We start from the raw sequence: 23,766 nt of genomic DNA on the forward strand, positions 1-23,766 counted from the left end.
GAGAGAGAGAGAGAGAGAGACAGAGAGAGAGACAGAGAGAGAGAGACAGAGAGAGAGAGACAGAGAGAGAGACAGAGAGAGACACACACACAGAGACAGAGAGATTGTCTTTCTTTTGTGAACACAGAAGGCTCTGGCAGGTGACCCTCCAGAATCACAAAGTTGTTTAGCTGAACTCACTGCTATAGAAGTATGTGATCTGATTTTTCATTTTGATTTTAGAGGGAGTTACAGTTAATAGATTGTGAGTCTCAGAAGAAACTTTGAACATTTTTTAAAAAATTTTATTTTATTTTTAATTTATTTTCTACACTCCATATTTCATTCCCCACCTCCCATCCACTCTCCAACTGCTTCACATTCCATACCTCCTCCCAAACCCACTCGTCTCCACATGGATTCCCTTACTCCTCACCCCACCTGACCTCTAAACTCCCTGAGGCCTCCAGTCTCTTGAGAGTTAGGTGCATCATCTCTGAATGAACACAAACTCAGAAGTCCTTAACTACATTGTGTTGGGGGGTGGGGGCTCATATCAGTTGATGTATGGTGTCTGTTCGGTGTCCCAGTGTTTGAGATATCTCAGGGGTCCAGATTAATTAAGACTGCCGGTCTAATTAATCTACAGGGTCACCCTTCTTCTCAGCTTCTTTTAGCCTTCCCTAATTCAACAACAGGGTCAGCTGCTTCTGTCCATTGGTTGGGTGCAAATATCTGCATCTGAACCTTTCAGTTGCTTGTTGGGTTTTAACTTTGAACAATTTTAATTGAAAAATTTTAAATTTTTATACAGTTCTGATGCTGTAATAGACTATGGGAATTTTTTTTTTTAAGTTGAACTATCATTTGGCTTTACACCTATGGGTAGCAGGGAGTGGAACATCATGATATGGATAAAAATGGCCCCTAGAGTTCCTTAGGGAGTGGAAGTATCAGGAGGTATGGATTTGTTTGAGTAGATGTGAACTTGTTGTAAAAAATATGATACTGGAAATGGGCTTTGAGTTTTCAGAAGTTAAAGCCAGGCCTAATGTTATTTTCTTCTCTTGTTACCTGCTGAGACATATGTAGAACTCTTGGTTTCTTCTCCAGTACCATGTCTTTCTGCTTGCTGTCATACTTCCAGCCATATTGAAAATGTACTAAACCTCTGGACTGTATACTGGCCTCAATTAAATGTTTCCATTTATAAAAAAAAAAAAAAAAAAAAATAGAAAAGAAATGTTAAAAAAAAATGACGGGACTTCCTGAGGAAGCCATTTAAAAAAAAAAAAAAAAAAAAAAGAATAGAAGGACTAATTGTGAAGTAATATGTAGGCTTCTCTTTGGTGCAGGATAGGTTAGATTATCCTGCGTGACTTCCATATACTTTTTTTTTTTTTTTGAGGTGTAAATCTAATGATCTGTGTTAGGACCTTACATATAGAAAAACATCCCATGAGAAAACTTTTAGTTCAAATGTGATTTCGAGAAAACTTGGAAGAAATAGAAGCCAGAAATTCTGTAATGATTAAAAGTTGAGTCTGAAAGAACCTGCATGTCCAGGTGAATGATGCAGTACTGTGTTGAGATGAACTGGATGTTGGCTTTATGCACCACTGCTAAACATGTGTTGTGCACCACTGCTAAGCATGCAATCCCTTTTTGTGACATTTTCAGTCATTGATTCTCTTCATAGATTTCTACTACTCTGGAGTTTTTAGAGATAAGAATAATTCGTACTCCTCCCACAGTGCCAATGTCAAGCACCAATGTTATTCTCTACATGCTTTAATATATTAATACACTCACTATTTCCAGCTATACTTTGTGCTATACCAGTATGCATCATTAGATGATGCTTTAAAATATTTGTTAGTGAATAAGTATTTATATTAACATCTAGTTTCACATACAAGGGAAAAGAAACACAGAAATTAATTGCATTATGAAAGCTTGTGTAATAGGAGCTAGGATTTGGAATGCACAGTTTAAAATTCTGACTCCTGAGACCCTGTTTTTAAAGGGTACGCTGTGTTGTAGAGAAACTAAAAAATAAGTCAAATGACTCTGTAGCTTGGAATTCAAGAGATGTTTAAAGCAAGAATAAATTCTTATTTGGAGCCTGAAAAACAATGGATTGCCTTGGTTAAAGAAGGGACATATATTATGGTAAGAGTGGTTTTAAATATTTATTAATCTTGGAAGGCTAGGGCTAGGCAATGCTATTTCTCTTTTTCAAACTTCATTAGCAGAAAACTATGTTTTGGACAGTGCAACAGTAATCATAAATACCCATGGTTCTACTTGTCCTACTACTAAATTCTTACTACATGATTGACCCCAAAGGGAAGAGTACATTTGGGTTTTGCAAAGTTGTCCACAGGGATCCAACCTAGAAATGAGCTCTGACACACATTCTATCTATAGAATTTTGACCATAGCTTTGAGGGTGTCATTCTTTAAATTTTGAAGTGGTGGGTGGTTTAGAAAGAGTAATCAGATTGGTGTGAGGTAGACCCAAAAGGAAATGTATGGTATTACTGATAAGAGGATATTAGCCAAAAAGTACAGGATACCTAAAATACAACATATAGACCTTAAGAAGTGTAACAAGTAGAAATGCACAAGTGAGGATGCTTCAGTCCTAGTTAGACAGGGGAAGGAAGGAAATAATCAATAATCACAGAAGAGAGAGAGAGAGAGAGAGAGAGAGAGAGAGAGAGAGAGAGAGAGAGAGAGAGAGACCTGGGTAGGAGAGGAGGAGGATGGGAAAGGGGGAACAGAATCAGATATGGGGAGAGGGGACAGGAGAGAAGCCCAGAGGGTCAAGAACATAAATAGAAATAAGAAACCTCGGGGAGTGGAAGTTGGGGGACCCTCTAGAAAGTACCAGAGACACAGGAGGTGAGATACTCTCAGGACTCATTAGGAGTGACCTTAGCAAAAATGCCCAATATTGGATAGAGGAACTCAAAGAGTCCACCTCCAATAGATAGACAGGGTCTCAATTGGAGGGACATGGCTACTAAGTCACTGTCAAAATTCCTGATCCAGAATGGTTCCCGTCTAAAAGAACTGCAGGGACTTAAATGTACAAGAGACTGAAGTAAAGGAAGTCCAATGACCAACCAAACTTGGGATCCATCTCATGATGTGAGGTTGGTGGGTTGGGGGGCACCAAGGCCTGACACTATTATGCTATGATGGGCTTACAGATGGGAGCCTGGCATGGCTGTCCTCAGAGAGGACCTACCAACAGCTGACTGAGACAGAAGCAAATGCTTACACTCAACCATTGGACTGCGGTGGGATATCCTTACAGTTGAATTAGGGTAAGGATTGAAGAAGCTGAAAATGAGAACAAGCCCATAGGATGCAGGGAGCTCCCAGAGGCTGAGCCACCAACCAGGAGCATACATGAGCTGGTCCAAGCCCCCTGGCACATATGCAGCAGAGGTGTACCTGGTCTGGCCTCAGTGGGAGAAGATGTGCTTAATCCTTGAGAGACTTGAGGCCCCAGGGAAGGGGGAGGCCAGGTGGGGCAGGGAAGCACCCCTTCAGAGGCAATGGGGAGGAGGGACTGAGGGGGCAATGACTGGAGGGTAAATAAATATCTACAGCATAATTACAAAAAACTTATAATCAGAGATCAAATGAAGTAAATCATAGCTTGGGTTTCTGAACTATGTCCCAGAACAAAAATAACTGAATCCAAATCAACGTGTTCTCCTTAGTTGAGGTTGTACTTGACTCTACTCTTTCTGGCTAGGTGTGATTCCATATATGTGAAAAGATAGAGGACAAATTCTCAGGGTAAATCTGGACTAGTTTCTACATTCTCTCATGTCTGGGTTAGACTCATAAGGGACTTGTAACTCTAGTACTTAGTAGAGGATAAGCTAAGACTCAAGGAGCTAGAAACGCTCATGTAAGTCACGAAGCAACTACATACTCAAACTAGGCTTTTCTGTGTAGTTGCCTCTCAACTACATGCTGCCTACTTTTCAGTCATGGGCTCCAATGCCTCATATTTAGTGTTCAAGTAGTTTCTGAGGTTAGAATTCACAGCCTGTGTTCTTAAACCTATAAACAGAAAATAAAAATTTCTAAAACCATGTAACAGGTATGTGCTTAATCATATAAGACACATATGGAGAATGAGACAAGGACATGAGACTTGAAAAGATCCATCTGCTTTTACATCTTTAGGTTGTAAAACAGTAGTCAGATGTAGCAAATAAAATAGGACCCATCAATTAACAGATGTAATATATTTTTATAGAGGGCTTTACCAAAAATCACAGAAAAGACATAGTTTTTATGCCCACATGAAACAATCAGCAACATTTACCACTTTGCATGCTAGAAAACACATTTGGACCACTTATTAGGAGGAAATTCATGACAGGCATTATAAACTTAAAAAAGTAGTGAAGAGGGGGTGGATCTGAGAGGATTTGAGGGTAGAGTGTAGGTGTGATCAAGATACAATTTTATGAAGAGTTCTAGAGATGACTTACTGGTTAAGAATACTGGCTGCTCTTCTAGAGGAGCTGAATTTGATTCCCAACACCCATATTATGGTTTATAAGTATTTGTAACTTCAGGCACAGAGGGTTTTTCTTTCTGGTCATGAGGGAATTGCATGTATGTGGACATACATGTGACAAAACATGAATGCACACACAATATTAAAATAATATAATAATTTAATGGATACATAGTATGAATCAACAAATTAGTACAAATATAGTGAAAAAAAGATATCACAATGTATACACATAACAAAATTATCCATCAATAGATTATAAAATTTCAAAAACAGGAAGAATAATAACATTTTATATAACAGGTATGAGAGGACAAATTCCAATAGACACTAAAAATGTTTGAACACAATTAAAATGAAACTTTTGAAAGGTTTTGGCATGATAAAATATACACATAGATGAATCTGTATTGCACTGGACGTATACATAATTAAAAGATGAAAGTCCTGAAACATCTGAGGAAAGTAGGAAAATGGCAAATTAAATGCAAAGAAAACACAAAGTAGGTAACTCAGATTAGAGAAGATAAATCACGTTGTATACATTTAATATATGTGATTTTGATTTGTATAAAATAATAGAACATAAATTATAAAAACTGAAGACAAAATTAAAAGATGAACTCAATGAAACCAGAAGATGAATCTTGGAAACATCCACAAGACTGTCAAGTTTGTTTTGAGGCCAAGTAGAAAGTAAACCAGAGGACAAATTGCTAATATCAGAAATGGAAGACTGAATGTAGAAGTTCTATGTGCATTTAATAGAGAAGAATGGAATACTGTGAAAATCTTTTTATCCTTAAATTTAATCATCCAGATGAAATGAATCAATTCCTTGAAAAACACAAACTACCAGTGTTCACTGATTTGAAATAGATCCTCTGAACAGGCTTACATATGAATGATGTCTAAGTGATAATAAATAATTCATAATCTACTTAACTAAGTAGAGTTAGACCCAGATGAGTTCAGTAGTGAATTTTACAATATATTTTATGCAGAAATTGTTCCAGTTTCTATAATTGCTTTCTGAAAAATCAAAACTGAGGAAAAAAATTCTCAATTAATTGTATAAGGCCAGGCCTTAAAGATATAAGAATAAAAATATCAAGTAATTCTCACAGAAAAAAATTTCAAAATTCCTGAAGAAAATGTTAGAAAATCAAGTATAATTGTATATGTAATTATAAACCATGACCATGTAAGATTTTACTTAGTTATAGCTAGTTCATAACTAGAAAATTAAGTTGTATAAATCATCATATCAAAAGACTAAGAGGAAAAATCATATGAGAATATAGTATATTCAGATAAAATATTTGACAAGATTCAATATCCTTTTCTCCATACCAAAAGTCCCTGTTCTCAACTTGACAAAGAATATTTTATAAAATCTGCATAGCTAACATGCATCTTTCATGCTCTGTAACAGAAAGTTTCTCACTCAATCAAGAAAAAGAAGCCCTGAAAGAATGTTCTCTCTTGCTGCTACATTTCAGCACCATGCTGAAAATGTTAGCAGTGCAACAAGACAGGGAATGCAAATAAATGCATGCTGGTTGAGTGAGTGTTGGTAGAAAGGTTGCAACATAAAAGGGTGATGTCCTTTTTCTTTCCAATAAGTTAGCATACAGCTAGTGAATTTGAGATTTAAATACCCAATAGTAGATAGAGCAAGCAGTATGTGTCTGTCATCTCTACTCTCAGGAGGCTAGTGTAGGAGAGATGCTGTGAGCTTGAGACCAGTGTGGTCAGCATAGGGAGCTCTAGACTGGCCTAGTTTACAGAGGAAGATTATCAACACACACACACACACACACACACACACACACACACACACACACACACACCACCCTAGTAACACATCATTACCCCATTTGATAAAATACCCAAATGTGAATTTAACAGAGCAACATTTATAAGCTCGATAAAAAGAGTAATATGATAAACAAAATCAATAAAGACTAGGTAAATATTCACCTTTATAGATATATCATATTGTCATAATTTCAGTTCTCTCCATCTTTAAATATATATTTAATGCATTTTCAAACAAAGTGCATGGAAATTATCTTGTAAACAGAATGGAGAGGCAGGTGCTACAAAGCAGCCCAGGAGCACAAAGGAGTAAGACAGCTGGAATTCTGTTACTGCCTCCCTTCAAGCCTTACCACAAATAGAAGACAAGACAGGATGATAATGATGAAAATTAGATGAGTATGTCATAGGAGGAGTTTAAAGTATCAAGGAACAGACTCTCATAAATGTAGTTACTCATCCTTGATAGACAAGTATAGATAGTATGGCAGATTATTTTTTTTCCAAAAATGGATCTGGAAAAGAACGGAGATCTGAAGGCAAAAGCAAAATAATCTAGGCATAAATGTATACCCTTCACAGAATTAACTCAAAATAGAACAATGAATGCCCTAGTTAATGTTCAATGGGTGTGAAAAGTAGCCATAACCAAAGAAATTCTTAGAAGAAACTATTTAATTGGGGGCTTACTTACAGTTTCAGAGGACGGATCCATACTCTTCAGAGTGGCAACTGTGGTAGTAAACAAGCACAGTACTGAAACAGTAGCTGAAAGCTTTACATCTGATCCATAGGCAGTAAGCTGGGACGGGGCGGGGAGGGGCGGGTTTGGGAGGGGAAGAAGGAGAGAAAGAGGGTAATGGAGAGAGAGAAAACTGGCCTGGTGCAGGCTTTTGAAACTTCAAAGCCCACCCCAGTGACACACTTTTTCCAATGGGGCACACAAACTCCTACAAGGCCACACCCCCTAATCCTTCTAATTTTTCTAAACATGGCCACTGCCTGGTATCTAAATATTCAAGTATGTGAGCCTATGAGGCCATTCTCATTCAAACAACCACACAGACAAAAGTGTAAAACGAAAAGTGTGTAGCACATTTCTAGAAGATAACAGCAGGAGACTATGTATATGATGACCACAGTGGACTTTACAAAGTCTCCACAGCAGGAGACTTTGGCATTGTGCTCCTCCCTGCCACCACAGCTTTTTAGATATCACACCAGCAGCATGACCCTTAAGAGAAATAATCAATACGTTGATATCCATAAAAAAATTATCTTCTGCTCTGAGGAAAAAATACTGTTAGGAAGATAAAAATGGAAGAAAGCAGTAAAGAAAATTATTGCAAAGTACATATGGCAAAGCCTTATTATGTATTGTCATGAAGAATAGAACTTGTGTAAGATGTCAGGAGGTATAAAAAAAGAAAAGCCATTCTAAACTTAAGAAAGGAGAAGGGAAGTCCAGATTGAAAAATAGAGATCATATGCCCCTGTACAGGGGAATACCAAGGCCAGGAAGCAGAAGTGGGTGTGTTGGCTAGCAGGGCGGGGGGTGGGGGATTAGGGGATTTAGAGAATAGCATTTGAAATGTAAATGGAGAAAATATCTAATAAAAAATAGAGAAATGAAGATACTTACCGAAGATGATACACAAGTACCCAAAACACACAAGAATCTCTGTTATGTGTCTAAGGAAGCCAAAGACTAAAATCATGATACCTTATCACCGGTAAAGATGACCAAAATCTGGGATGTTTTCATCAAATTTTGACAAGGACTTGGAGCTACAGATATCCTTGTTCCCTACTGGTAGAAATCCCAAATGGTATAACCACTTTGGAATAGGAATGTTGGCTTCTTCTTCTTTCTTTTTTTCTACTTTTTATTAGATATTTTCTTCATTTACATTTCAAATGCTACCCCAAAAGTCCCCTCTACCCTCCCCCCGCCCTGCTCCCCTACCCACCTACTCCCACTTCTTGGCCCTGGCATTCCCCTGTACTGGGGCATGTAAAGTTTGCAAGACCAAGGGGCCTCTCTTCCCAATGATGGCCAACTAGGCCATCTTCGGCTACATATGCAGCTAGAGTCACGAGCTCTGGGGGTACTGGTTAGTTCATATTGTTGATCCACCTACAGGGTTGCAGACCCTTTCAGCTCCTTGGGTACTTTCTCTAACTCCTCCATAGGGGGCCCTGTGTTCCATCCAATAGCTGACTGTGAGCATCCACTTCTGTATTTTCCAGGCACTGGCATAGCCTCACATGAGACAGCCATATCAGGGTCCTTTCAGCAAAATCTTGCTGGCATATGCAGTAGTGTCTGCATTTGGTGGCTGATTATGGGATAAATCCCATTTTTAAAAAAAGTTTGGAGCTAAGACGAAAGGATGGACCACCCAAAGACTGCCCCACCCAGGGATCCATCCCATAATCGGACTGTTGGCTTCTTAGATATATTCCTTCTATTACGTCCAGTACTGCTGGCTTGGGTATTTACCTAAAGAAACTGAAACCTTAGATCTCCATGAAAACCAACCTCTTCATGGGTATTCGTGTTAGCTTTATTAATCGTATCTAATTTTGGATAATCATAAGATTAATAATAAAATAATATTGAATAATAGGGTAAAAGAATAGACTATGAAGAGAACAACATGGAGTTACTTTAAGTATATATTACTAAGTGTCAAAAATCAATCTGGAAAGTTAGCCTATTTAGAATCACTACCATTCTGGATAAGACAGAACTTTGAAGACAGCCAAATATCATTTGTTGTCAAGGGTTTAGGGGAAAAGGAAGATGGTGGGTAGAGCAAAAGCATTTGTTATGGCAGTGACACTCCATGCAGATACTAATGCTAAATAACTGTCATAGAACCTACTTTCTAAACCTTTCCAATGTATGTTCTCAATAGCGAATTCTAATATCAACTCTACCTGTTGAAAATAATGTTTCAATATGAGTTCACCAATCAAAACAAGTAGACCACTATTAATGCAGATGTTATGCAAGGGAGTGGAGGTCTGTGGGATCTCTCTGCATCATTTTCCTGGTTTTGCATGAAACTAAATGCCCCCCTTTTTTTTTTTACAAAAAAATGGTCATTTTAATTATAAAAATATACATAAATAGCTCTATAATACAATAAGTTATTGTTTAAGTAAGAGTCAACTTTTTGTAACAAAGTAAAGCACTACTATTAAAATAATTTCAAAATATTCCTTATCTATTTTTATAGTAACAGAATGCCCATGCATTCTTATTCATTCTTATAACTGTCTCTATTAGTAGATTCTATTTATTTCAGCAACTAATATCATGAAGTGTTGTCTGGGAGCATCATTTATCACTGTACAGGGATTTTCCTCTAAGACCCATTTCTGCCATCATGGAATTTCCACAATAAAGAGGAAATGTAAACTAAAGAGCTTACACATGTGATAATTAAAATTTTTAATTATTATTTTTGTGAACAGTCTAAAGAAAGAAACAGAGTTACAGTTCACCTAAGAGAGACATGTGAGTGTGGATGTGAATGAATTAATTAGAGACAATTGCTGAAACTCAAATAACAATGACCTCTAGGCCTGGAAGTTATGTGAGAACTCAGAGATCATAATAAGTCTAAAAATTAATTATGGAAATGTACTTATAAAACACATGCTTCTAGTGATAATTATATGATTAAATTACATTAATTGTAAGGACAAAAACCACTAGAGAGAGGAGGATTTGCTGAATGTTCTAGAAATGACCCAAACTGCATTTCTACCAGATGAACATATAAATTCTTCCTTATAATTTGACTAAAAGCCTGAACTTTCCCTATTTGTTGTATAGTGTGCATGACTTTACATCATATACTATTTTATACACATTCTGCTAGTACTGAAGTGAATGGTACTTTGAATGCTACTAAAGGCTGGGACCGTTGATGTTTAGTGTTTCTGTCAATCCAAGGACAGTGTGTCCTGTCAACTCTAGGACAACCTTTCCTTGGAGGTAGATCTCGTTGGCTAGGAACCTCACTCAGGCGATTGGAGTAGTAGGAGATTATACATGCCTTCTAAATGGAGATTTAAAGGTCATAAATAAAACATTTTTAGCCTTAGGTGGGACATAGGAAGCTGGGGAGGATGGAGTTTTAGAACTTTCATAATTGATTCAGCTTCAGATTTATGGCAGAGGACACGATGAAGCGTTCACTTGGGCAATTACACACTCACAGGAAATGAGAGAACTTTAGATATACATCCCTTTAGGTCCAGTCCTCCATGAAGCTGGATAGAATCACTAGAAATAGTGGGTCTCTGACATGTTCCCAACTGGCACAACTCAGCAATCTATGAAAGTGGGGGTGCAGTGACACAGAAAAGGGGAGACCAAATTCACAGTGTTGGAGTAGACCAGTTTGGCTTTTCAATCCCATTCTGACCATGTCATAGTTGTGGGTTTTAAATTATTTATTATGTTTTCCAAGTTTCACTGTTTTGATCTACAAAATCATAAAAAAAATGTTCATTTCCATTTATTTGAATTAGGGATTCAGACTAACATAAACATGTGGTTTGATACATGGTGATATTTAATAAATGTTGCAAAGCAATATTTTTTAATGATGACTATTCCTAATCACCCATACTGTATCATGATTTCATTTTATTCTCTTCTTTTTAGACACTTCCTAAAATCCTGGACAAGCTAGCACCAGCATTCACCATGAACAGCTGCAGCTTTCTGGTGGAAAAATCACGAGCGTCCACTGCCCGAATAGTGGTGTGGAGAGAGATGGGGGTTTCCAGAAGCTATACCATGGAGAGCAGCTACTGCGGCTACAACCAGGGCCCCTATCAGGTATGTGAGCGTGCAAGACCCACTCTCTCTGCTCAGCAGCAGACCATAAAGAATAGGGAAAAAATAACATACCTATCTTTCTCCCTTGCAAGGGGCAAAAAGCTCCAAGCTGAGTCCTGCCTCACTCCTTTGCTGTGAAAACCTGTTTCAATGATTATCCTTTCCTGCAGAAGCATGTCTGTTGATCCTGGAGATAATCTGTGCATGCTTTCCAATGTAGTGCCTCAATCAGCTGTCCTCACTAGCAAGCAGCAGGGCGCCGTTCTCTGATGTGAAGCACCAGTTCTGCCTGTTACATGCATGGAAGTCTGTTATCTTTTTCAGTAACCAAGCTCTTCCCATATATATTATAGAGGCTATAGGTCTATAGGTATGATCAAAACATCTCAGCATTGTGCGATTTCTGTGCCAATGTAAACCAGCAGTTATTCACTGTCACCAGAGCACAATGAGGTGTGTGCACACTATGGGTCCACCAGAATGAGTGGGCTTTGGAAACATGTTCTAGTGTTGAGGGAAAGCACTCCTGTGTAAATCATGTCCCTTCTACAGCTATATTAACTGCATGAGCAGCTGGAGAGCTGCGAGAGCATGCAGCTCTGGCTGCTCTTCTCACTCTCCCATAGAGAAGCATAAATAAGAGACACCGTGACACTGCCAGAGTAATAGACTCTTTTAAATTTCTTAGGCGAGTTGACAGACTACTCCTTGGTGACTTCCATTCAACCCCAAATTACCTGGTTCTCATGAGCACGAAAGCTCGTTGGGTGTTGACTTTGAGATGCCTGGAACAGCCAGGAAATGCTTGGCACCTGTCATGAAGTTGCTGAAGTCTGTTAACTATCACAGGGCTTCTAGGGGCTGGCATGTGATGAGCTTTGCCTGTCTCCTGACCTGGTCAAAGAGATTTTTGACACAGAACTATTGAACCATTCATTTTGTCTCACCAATTCTGTCTGTTAATTAATCTACACAGTTGCTTCATAGAATTACTTTGTTACTGGCTTAATGCTATTAGACTAAATTAATTCAATTTGCTCATGTTAATATAGATGCAAAGTAGAAAGACTTGGGGTCTTTTCATAGGCAGCAAAGGACTTTGCTCTTCTACTTATCAAAGTGTTGGAAGCTTCACACCTCACATGCCTAAGTGCTTGCCCAATCAAATGAAGATATTAAGGATTCCCCTCCTTATAACACAATGGCTCTGTAAATGCATGTATGATTAGAGATTATTTTACCAGGAATTTATTCAGTCTGCTGACAGTCAAAAACCCATGGATCAAGAGAAATAAACCTGGAATATTGTGAGCCTTTGGCCTTTAAAATATAGAATCTACCTCTTTGCTATATGTCTTTTAATGGAAAGGGGCCTGTCATTCAAAGACATCTCATGCAACTTTTTGCACATTTATTTGCTTGTGGACTTTCATTGACTTAGCATCTAAAGGAAATAATTCATCCTAAAATCATCTAGTTAAATAAATATTAATGCCACTCTCAGTGACTCAAATGGACACTCAAAGACTTTTCTGGATGTTTGAAAAGAGAATGACTCCCAGGTCAGGTCGGTTCTAGATCTCCATTTTTCATGTAACATATACTAGCAATGACAAAGAATGAAGGATACTCAGCCAGTGGGTGGCTTTCAGATACAGACCTAATATTTATCCTGTGAAATTTTCCACATCGCCATTGTATGAGCTCTCTTAAAGGAAGAATGGAGAGAGAGCTGGCTATAGAAAGCCCTCACTGGGCCAGACCTGGCTTTGCTTTCCCAGTCTCATGCTCTATATGAAACACCTCTATGAATGGATTGGTTTCTCCTTTTCTTTGTTTTCTTCTGACAAACACCACATAGCCACTGAGCAGAATTACAGACAGTGAGCAGGCCTGGGTGAGTAATTTTACATATGGGAGGACCTACCTCATGGGAAAGAAGCCGCCCAGAGTTGGGTGTTTGGGTGATTTTTGTTTGAGGCATATCATAAAATCTATGAACTATAATGTAGTTTAGAAATTTCCACCCTGAAAATATTGCAAATGATTTTTTTACATTGGAAAGCTTAATCCCAGTTGGGTCTTGAGATTATTATTCTAAGGTCATCTTTCCATTTTTTGTTTAGAATTACCATTTATCCAAAAGATTGAGGGTACTTAAATACACCCACGAGACACATTCCTTCCTTCCTTCATAAGAATATAAATATTTTTGCAGTTTCTCTGGTTAACGTGGCTTTAAAGCAGTTCCAATCATTTCTCCCTCAGCACACTAAGTACCTGATTTGTTAGTAGTGAAGTGAAATAGCATTTCTTACAGTGACATTTTTTTCTGGAGCTACATTAAAGAACATTAGCCATTACATTCAGATAATTATTATTTATATGATATTTTTCTCTTCTATTTTCCAGTATTATAGTTGAATAGTTTTAAAGAAATCTCCTGCTTGTATGTATTTGGGATACTGTCTCGGCTCTATTTGTATAGTCAGAATCATAATTTTTGTTTAACCTGGAAGTCTAAATCCACTGAGAGACTTACATTACCTGTTGGGGACTAGCCTAAAGGTTTGAGGCTTCTGAGAGGGAAAGTTAGAATGAAATGATACAACCATTGGGGACTCATGCTTCTCAGAGATGTGCAAATGATAGGGATGTGTGCTTTTTATTAAATATTTATGACCTGCAGTCACACTCATCATGTGCTTTGTACATACAAGGTCATGCATTTGTGTTTCATAGGGGGCTAATTGCTACGGAGGTTGACATGAGTACTCTTACTCAAGCAGGTCATAGATGTGCTTCTTTGCCATATCATGCACTTGTGAAACATGGTATTACTCAGATGAAGCTGGTGTTTAATCTCCTTCCCATGAGTTAGCTGCTTTATGTCGTAGGGCTTCCATGTATGTGAATAACCCATCCTTTCCAGAATCTACTGAGGTATTTCCCATAGCCCTCACTTATTCAAGTCATAGTAATGCCCATAATACACATATTGCATGGTTTTTGCTTAGAAAATATGAACAAGGCCTCTTCATTTATATATGCACTAACAGACCAAGAAGATAATTTGACTCAGGTTTAGCTTGGTGAAACAAAGAGTTTATTATTTGCTTACTTGAAGTAGCATACGTGAGATATGACTTTAAGGAGCATATGTGGTCCCAAACATTTGTATCACTAAAAATCCGTACTCAAGGATGCATAACAACCTCACGGCCATTGCACAGATTGAGTCCTCTTTCAGTAGACCTTCCTCCCTCCCACTTTTACAAAGAATGCCAATAGACCTTATCTTGGGAGGGTCTTGTGTGGTTCATCAAAGCTGCTATAATTAAGATGGTCATAGGCCAGAGAACAGCAATCTACAACATTGTCTAAGTGTTTTTCTTCATAAGTGAAATTCAGCTGTTTATCCTTATGCTAAGAACTTTTGCAATCTCTTGAACGTTTTAAGTACCCAGTCCTTAGTCTAATATTGACTTAGTATTCAAATGTATGAAGAATGAATGAATGAATAAATAAATGAATAAAATGAGCCAAAAATTCTAAATAGCAGTTAAATGATTATTCTATTTGCCCAAGTAACTAATAAAAGCAAACTTACTGTGGTCCAAATGTGATCAGAAGCCTCTGTAAAAATGAATAGTTTTGAGAACTGTTGGAGGATGTTCAAGTAGAAAGGATGTGGGTGGGAGAGGGAAAGTCAGAGCAACCAGAGCTGAGACCTCACAGACCTGTCATGGTGTACATGATTTGAGAGCACCTAATGGATTCTTTTCCAGAATCCCAGAACAAGGCAATCTGATCCAGGTGTAGAAACTCTCATGGCCACATTCTCATAATAGATGATGATTAGACTGATAGGTTCCATTATAGGCTCAGTCACTCATTTTTCCTACATGCTTATACCCGTGTCTCTCTCCATGTATTGCCTCGACTGGATGGAAGCTTTCAGCTGTTTTCCCCAAACTCCTGGCCCTTCTAGGATAGGTATATTCAGTAGGAGATGTAGTTTGGGGACAAAGGCCTAGCCTTTTTGCCTCTGATCGGACAACTATAAAAGGCCTGTTGAGCTCGCAAGCTCTCTGATGATCATCTGGGACCTCTGTTGCATTTTCAGTGGGAGCCAACTTTTCTCCTGCTCAACTCTGCTTTTTTATTGTAAACCAGTGTTTTGGGGGAACATTGTACATCTTTCTATAAGAGCCTTTGAGACTCAGAAGATCCTTTCTGGGGCAAACAACTTATAACATTGTTTTAAAAAGACTTAAATTAGGAAACATCAATGTTAGAACCAAACATTTAAATATAGATGATGTCTTGAGAGGAGTGAATTTCATACGGATTATCTACACATAGCATACAAGGCTCCCATGATCCTTTATTCATACTCTACTTGCTTTAATTGTTTAGGACACTAAGCCCTTTATTTGGCCAAAGACTTCACCTGAGTTTTTTGTTTGTTTGTTTTTTTTTTTTTTTTTTTTTTTTACAGTGCTATGTAATGGAGGCTAGGTAGTTAGGCTCTGTGATGTGGCCTTCCCAGAATTGGGGATGTGGAGAAAGGAGGATCATAGTTTCATGGCTATTCTCAGCTATGTAGTGAGCATAAGGTCTGTGTGAGTTATCCCTTATTCCAAAATGTCAAGAGTTGGGATGAAATTCAGTAGAAGAGCACTTGTTCAAGGTCTTGGGTTCAATCCCAAGTATTTGAAAAGAAATGGAGATTGGGCATATTATTGTTAATTATGTGTGTCTATTACAACAAATGACTGTAGACTTATGGCCAGTATTCTTTCATGGCTATAGAGGCCAGACATTTGAAGTTAAGGTGTCAATAGGACAACTTTCTCTCTGTACTTTATCAGGGATGCTATCTCATGCCTTTCTCTTGTCGACTGCTATTGCCAGAAATCTGTTACGTTCACATGGACTTCTCCAGTTGTGTGCCTCTCTTCATCTCTTCTCATCTGGTACAGATTCCAAGTGTACATGATTGATGTTGCATCTTACTATACAGAGTATCCATTTATCACAACAAATTACATTTGCAGCTACCCCGTTTCCAAACAGGACAATATTCTGAAGTTCTGGGAAGAAGTACATTTTTGTAAGGTGTTCTTCAGCTTCACTCTCTAATTTGTACAACATACTACAGAGCATGTAGATACAAAAATGAAGAAAATGGTATTTATGTATATGTGTGTGTGTGTGTGTGTGTGTGTGTGTGTGTGGTTGTACGTGGCATCTAATGCACAGCACAATGCATGTGTAAATGTCATAGGACAACTTTGTGCATTCTTCCCTCCTACTTTGAATGGGGTTTCTAGAACTGCATTCGCATAGTGATGTTTATATGGCAAATATGTTTAACCATCGATCCTAAGAACATGCTTTTATTTGTGTATTTTATTACAATATCATGAAGCCCTGTACAGCTTATGACACCTCTTAATTACTCTATTCCATGATGAGGATAGAAAAGTTCAGAATTTCTTAGAGTTTCATTGAAGATGACCTTGATTCATAAGCACTGACTAATGTTGTTCAAATAATATAATGCTTATAATATATATAATATAATAAAATAACATTAACACACTTCCCATAATGTTGAGCGGATGCAAGACCCTTAGTGAGTACTAAATTACTCAATGAATACTGCTGTGTAAGAAAGCACTACAGTTAGTGCCCTGTTGTCCACGTTTTGAAAATGAATGTGGGAGTGGGTGGGTTGGGGAGCAGGGTGGGCGGGGCGGGGACTTTCGGGATAGCATTTGAAATGTAAATGAAGAAAATATCTAAAGAGAAGAAGAAGAAGAAGAAGAAGAAGAAGAAGAAGAAGAAGAAGAAGAAGAAGAAGAAGAAGAAGAAGAAGGTGGTGGTGGTGGTAGTGGTTGTGAGGCACCAAAGTTCAGATCTCATGCTATTTTCAATGTTTCCAGAAATGTAAAGCTCATGGCTTTCCAAGTGGAATTTTTCAATAAAGGCTTGATGATAGTAAGAAAAAAAAAAAGAAGAAAAAGAATACAAGAGTTTTAATAATGTGAACGACTGAGTGCTAGCTAGGTCATATTTCCATGATGCATTGCAGTTTGTTGAAGATCCATGGCTTTAGGCGGGAGATCCATTTTCGTTATGTGGCTGTCATTAAGTGGATGTACAGCAACAGGTGAAGAATATAGCCTAGTCCTTATTTTTATGGAGATCGTGATTAACACTAAGAAAGAGGCAAGGTTTCTGAGCGATAATGCTTTGCAAAGGCTACCTCTGGTGAGGATCCCAGGGCTCCCTTAATCAGAGGTAGCCTGACATGAATGTAATAAAAATCCTAAAATTCCATAACTCGTTCTGTGTCTGTCTATTTATTATTCCAGAAAGAAAGTTCTCTTCTTTTATCAGGACCTTGCTATTGGTCAAGTGAGTTCTTTTATGAACCATTCTCCCTCTCCTACTTTTACCCTGCCTAGGCATCTCTCTCCCTTTCTCCTTCTCCCCTTCCCCTCCCTCTTCCTCTAATCTTCATAGAAAGGAGAAAGGGAACACAAATGAAGTAGCAGATTTCTACCAGCAGCAAAATGGATAGGAAAGTCTTAAATAAGACGTCCAGTCCAATGTCATGTGACATGGCTTGTTAGTTTCCTATATTCATTTCCCTTCCTGATCTCTCTCCCTCTGTCTCACCAGACCTGTTACACGCAGATAACTCTTTGGATTTGTGCAAAGTTAGTTGAAGGAATTATTCCAAAAGCATCTTAAGATGCTGACTTGCCTTTTACCAGGGCAAACATATTCACAGAGGAAGAAAGACTACAAATATCTGTGCATACCAATGGATTCCAATCACAAATTCTCAAAGTAATCTCACCCTGTTCTTCTTTGTAGGTTCCTTGTCAGACACAGAGAGGTCTCTGGATCTTACAGTGATGAACATGAGACATTGCTGACATCTAGGCTCTTTGTAGTAAATATTATGCTCCTCAGATTTCTGACTATAGGGAGACATAGGCTTTAGGAACTGAATGAACTACTGTGTGTGTGTGTGTGTGTGTGTGTGTGTGTATGTGTATGCATAAAGAGAAGTTCTGCCTGTATTCAAGCACGCAGAAAACTGAAGCCGAATTGTGAATTCAAGGCTAACTTGTCCCAGAAATGCCTAAAACCTGACAAGACTGAAGAAGCTATGGCTTGTAGAACACTCACCTTAATTTTTATAATAAATGCTCACTCCACCTTTAAAATCCAAACATGGTTTTGGTTTGCATTGTTAAAAAGATATTAATGCCAATTTTACCTTTTTATCTTAGAGATTGTGACAATTTTTAGCCATGATATTGTATTTTAGAGATGGTCTCTTCTTCCTCCCCTCTTCCTCCTCTTCTTCCTCCTCCTCCCCCTCCCCCTCCCCTCCCCCTCCCCCTCCTCCTTCTATCTGTTTGTTTGTTTGGTGGGTTGGCTGGTTTGGGCTTTGGTTTCTTGAGACAGACTCTCACATATATAGCTTTGGCTGTCCTGGAACTCACTGTAGATGAGGCCTGCCCTGAACTCAGAGAGATCTGCCTGCCTCTGTCTAACAAGTGCTGGGATTAAAGGCATGAGCCATCACTGCTCAGCTAGACCTTCTTAATCAAACCTTTAGGATTATTTAGAGATGAGGGCTCTGAATTTTAAAATCTATAAGGAATGGCCAGAGTTTAAAAAAAAACAAACAAATATTTTTGAGTCATGTGCCAACTATTAACTACCTCTCTTTCTCCTCTCTCTCTCTCTCTCTCTCTCTCTCTCTCTCTCTCTCTCTCTCTCTCTCTCTTGTGTATGTGTTCATAGATTTACTTGTAGGAAAAAAGTATGCATTCTTTAGCCCTTTCCTTTATCATCTGCTGTTTAGTCTATTAAACTTACTAGGTAGCATAGTCTCACTATATTATAGCCATTGTGTATCTTAAATCCTGAAAAACAATGGGGAAAGAGAAATCTGAGTCTTTTTCTAGGAGAGCAGAAGGAAGGAGGAATGGTTGGCAGTGTAGAATACAACTTAATTTTCTACAAAGATTGTTGAATTAAAAAAAAGCAAAGAAACCTATTCTAAACATGATCACAACTGGTAAATATATTTATATTTTTTATATTTTTTTATATCCTCAGGTCACTTCTATATTCCTCTACACCATGAGTATATATATACCTTTAGGCTTCTGATTGGCAGTGGAGGGAGATTTTACTTTCAATGAGGTAAACAGGAAAATTAAGGACCTCAAACACACCTAAAAGTTGGGTTAAAAGTCACCTGGAGGCTTTAACAGTGAGACTACTGAACCATGAGATCTGGAGCCCAGAAACTTTTTGAGCAAAGTCATGGTTTAAGAATTTGTTCTCTCTCTTCTTCTTTCTTTCTTTCTTTCTTTCTTCCTTTCACTTTTAGTTCTATTTTGTTGTTTTGCTGTTGTAGTCCACAATGCTCCTACACTCCCTGTATCATCTAGATTGGCCCGAAACTAAATCAGTGATCCTCCTCTACCTTAGTCTCTCAATGGTATGGATGCCTGGTGTAAACTGTGCTATCTCACCTTGATTGTTCAGAGCCTGGTGTCCCAGGATCTGCTCATGTAGAGACTGAGGCAAGATATTCAGGTATAGCAGGCAAGATGGTTTTAAAACAATTTTCTCACTCTAGAACCTTTTTCAAGCTATCAAGAAATTTCTAATTCCACACATAAGAAACAACTTATGCCAAAGATCTCAAACTCTCCTATTCCTACCTGCCTTTGTTTTTACTTTTAGCTGTCTTCTGTATGTATAGATGCTTAGCTTATTTATTTTATAAGATATATATTTAAAAACATCCAGGACCCTAGGGAAAATGTGGATGATTCTGTTTGTTTCTCCTAGTTTTGAGGCCAAGCTCAAATAGGGAGACTTTAAACACTTTTCCTCAGTGAGCTCACAAGAGCCTAGAAAAAATGTAGTTATGTAAAGTAACTAGTAACGCTGCTATGTGCATTTACTGGGAGAAGAATTAACAGCTTTAAAGTTATTCGTGAGAGAGTGTATGATCACCTACAAAAGATTGCAAGAATCTGGGTTCTCTAGAGGGGCCATCATGCTTCCTAGCTTTTGGTCAGCATTCTAAGAGATTTTCTTGCCTTTCTGGGGGAAAAAAAAGTTACCAGAGTCTGTAAATCACTGGGTATTTCTGCCTCTATCAATTAGCAGAACAATGATGCATCTCATTAAGTGTGTATTGGCTTAACTTCAGTCTAAATCTTCTGTGATTACACAGGACACTAATCTCTTGTCCCCAGGTGGACAGGTGGTGCTTTAGCTCCTGGGATTTCTGCAGTACATACCTAACATGTGCTAGAAAAGCAGGCCCCGGGTAAGGCCTGCTGAAGGAGCTCCCTGGATGACTGTTCCCATTCAAGGGACTCAGAGTAGGTTGACAAGGGTCAGAAATGAATCTGAGGAAGTTGAGAGTGCTAACCTTTGTTGTTAGGGCAAGGCAATTGTTATATTTATTTTTGAGCTAGCATGTAGTGTCATATGTGAATATGATTTACAAGCTGAACGTAATCCCCAGTATGCAACATTTGGTTGCTCTAAGTTAACATTTTAATGTTATCTGAGCTTTTCTGTTTTCACCCGTGTTCTGGAACAGCCTTCCCCTCCCTAGAGCTTAGAAAAGAGTACTGTTTTCCAAATGCTCAGGGTTTTTTTGCCATTGGAATGCCATTTTAGTCCTTTGCAGATACACAGATGAAATCCAGATGCTAATCCATCATTCTGGGAGAACTGTTTGGACCGTTTATGTCAGTACTCTTTCTTTCCTTATTAACCATGATTCCTCGTCTGTGGTTCTCTCATTGAGCACGTCATTTTATTGTTTATTTATGGGGCTGGTGATCAAACCCAGGGCCTTGCACATGCCGGTCAAATGCTCTCACCAGTAAGCTACAGCCTCTGCCCCTTTGACCTCTTGCTATATGATCTCAAAGCACTTTGTGAGCAGTTTATTGGCTGACTGCAGGCTTGATGATACAGTGAAATACTGCCCTTATTCTGGACCCCTAAGCTCCATAATGTCTGTCAGCAGTTAGATAGAATATTAAAAGGAATTAAATAAAAATCAAGAGGCAGTGATGCTAATAAGGTTGCCAGCAGGGGCCTTTCCTGGGATTACTAACACCCTGGTGGCCTTGAATTTTAAAAGCCTGTTGGAGAAAATGATTCCCTGTATCAAAAATAAGGAGGGAATCTGACACTTGGAATAATCCAATAAGCCTTAAATGACCTCTGGTTCTTTAAAAATAATTTAGCTTCAAAGACCAAGAAGAAGAAAAGGTGGTTTATCTCGGTAAATCTTATTCTCCACATGTGATCAATGTAAATGCAATAAGCCAGATACCCTTATGGAGCAGACATCTAAAACCAAAGGAAGCAGACTTAAGCCAGGGTTTTATTTCACTTGTAGCATTGGGACACAGGATTTGTACCACCTGGGATGCTTGACTTTGGTCCCTGGTCTGTGACTGAGTCTTTGGTGTAGCATCAACATATTAATGTGCCCAGAAAAGCATAGTCCAGGTTAGGAAGTGCTACCCACAGGGGCAAAGATAACATGAAAAAGGCACCGGCCCCAGCCACAGGAACTGCTTTACTGTTCCAAGAAGGGGAAAGAAAGTTCCTGACCTCTAGCTAATTCCTTGTTATTTTCTGCTGTGTCTTCATTCTAGAAGAGTGACTTAAAGAGTTCTTTTTTTTTTTTTTTTTTTTAATAAGCAAGCAGTAGTTCTTTTAGTAATACCTGTGTTTCTATATTTCAAACAAGTAGAGAATATTTTAGAATACTTTGAACCCTTATATTAGAAGACAGGTATGAGATGTATTTATATAAAGTTGTAATTGTCTCACCAGTCAACATATACTTATTACCTACTTTATTTCAAGCTAGCTGATGACTGTGCAAATATATAGAACACTAAGAACAGTTCACGGAGGCCAGATATGTGGTCATTGCATCTTCAATCTCCATTTGTTCTCTCATAGATAATTCAAGAAATATTTAAAACACAAAACAAAATTTTAAAAAAATCCCACAATCTGTTAAGTGCCAAGAATATGACAGAGAGTAGAACCGACAGCTTCCTGCTCCCCAAGAGTTTGTCTTCCAGCCAGAGAGGCAAATAATTAAATAAGCCACAGCAGCAGAGTGCAGTAGGGAAGGATCTGTGTACTAGGAGAGAGTAGATGGAGATGATTTGGGTCTTCAGTAAATTTTGGTTTCATTGAATATGAATTATCCACAAGGCTTTTTTGGGTGTGTGCATAGCTGAAAAAACATCTGGGAAAACAGAAGCTGATCATTTACAAGTAGGACAGGGTGAGGAAGTTCTTGATTTCTCTTTCATCCTCATTTCCTCTCATCCTTCTGTCTCATTTCACTTTTCTTAATCTCACCATGGGATTCGGTGGGTAGCTTTTGCATCCTGGTGTATCTGAGCCCATCAGAGTCCTCAGGTTCTTTCTTCATCCTGGTGTCAGCACCAGGGAACCCTCCTTAGGAGCACTCCACAAATCCTCAGAGGGCATTGCTACAAAGTCCAGTGTCAACTCTACCTCCCTGGAGGCAAGGAAAGGCAGAAAGATCGAAAAGACTGGAGAGTGTTCTTAGACCAACGAAGCAGAAGTCTGTCTTTAATATGAGTCTGCTTAAATATTTTGTTCTGAATGACAGCCTGGCCACATCATCAATTTTTATTTTCCTGACAATACCTTCTCTTTTCAAAGTGATCTGTAACTTACACTTTGGTAAACTTGTTTCAAATGAGTCAGAAACATATTACAATCTGGTCATGAGGGGGAAGGAGCGATGAACAAATAGGAGGAAGCGAGGAAACTGAAAGTGATGCAAAATACATGTTGTACTGATTAGAGCCAGCAAGGGACCTTGCTCTTTTACATGATGTGATGTTTCTGGATAGTAGATGTAGTGAGGAACATGAAGAACAGAGCACTTACCTGTGTCTCCTACCTGCCATCATTGTCTACCTTCTCATTAGTCAGAGTGCCTCCAGAAAGTTAAAAAGCAATTTTCAGTTGTATCTGAATATGACTTCTGAAGTGGCTCCTTGTTCACAGCCAGAATGATTTGACTGGCCAGAAAATAAGGATGTGAGGCTGGTTGGCCCGACTAGATCATGGCAGCAAACCTGAAGCATTTTCCAGGCATGGGAACTGGAGACCCAGATGAAAAACTTCCAGTTCCCAACCAGAGCTGCTGATAAATCTCACCACCAGGGATTCTGGAACTGATGACCTTGAGAGAACCAAAAAACAAACAAACAAACAAACAAACATCCCCCCAAATATGCTCTTTGGAAATCGCAAGAAAATATGAATATTTTATACATTAATTATAGTACACATATGCAGTATCCTACAAAGCATAGGCATGATTTTTGACCTTGCTCTTATCCTTGCCAGAATTTAATCTTAGTAATGCACTAAGATGTGTGTATAGCCATGTCACCGCTTGTTAATGGTGGAAACA

General features: G+C 38.4%; 1 protein-coding gene across 1 annotated transcript in view; it reads left to right on the plus strand.

Annotated features, from left to right (window-relative positions):
* Positions 1-23,766, plus strand: part of Agbl1 (ATP/GTP binding protein like 1) — a 780,867-nt gene that overhangs the window by 416,108 nt on the left and 340,993 nt on the right. The window contains exon 20 of the mRNA XM_021192763.1: positions 11,037-11,213. Within this exon, the coding sequence (XP_021048422.1) occupies positions 11,037-11,213 (177 nt within the window). The remainder of the gene's footprint in view (positions 1-11,036; positions 11,214-23,766) is intronic.

The sequence above is a fragment of the Mus pahari genome, chromosome 1 (genome assembly GCF_900095145.1).
Source record: "Mus pahari chromosome 1, PAHARI_EIJ_v1.1, whole genome shotgun sequence".
Taxonomy (NCBI): domain Eukaryota; kingdom Metazoa; phylum Chordata; class Mammalia; order Rodentia; family Muridae; genus Mus; species Mus pahari.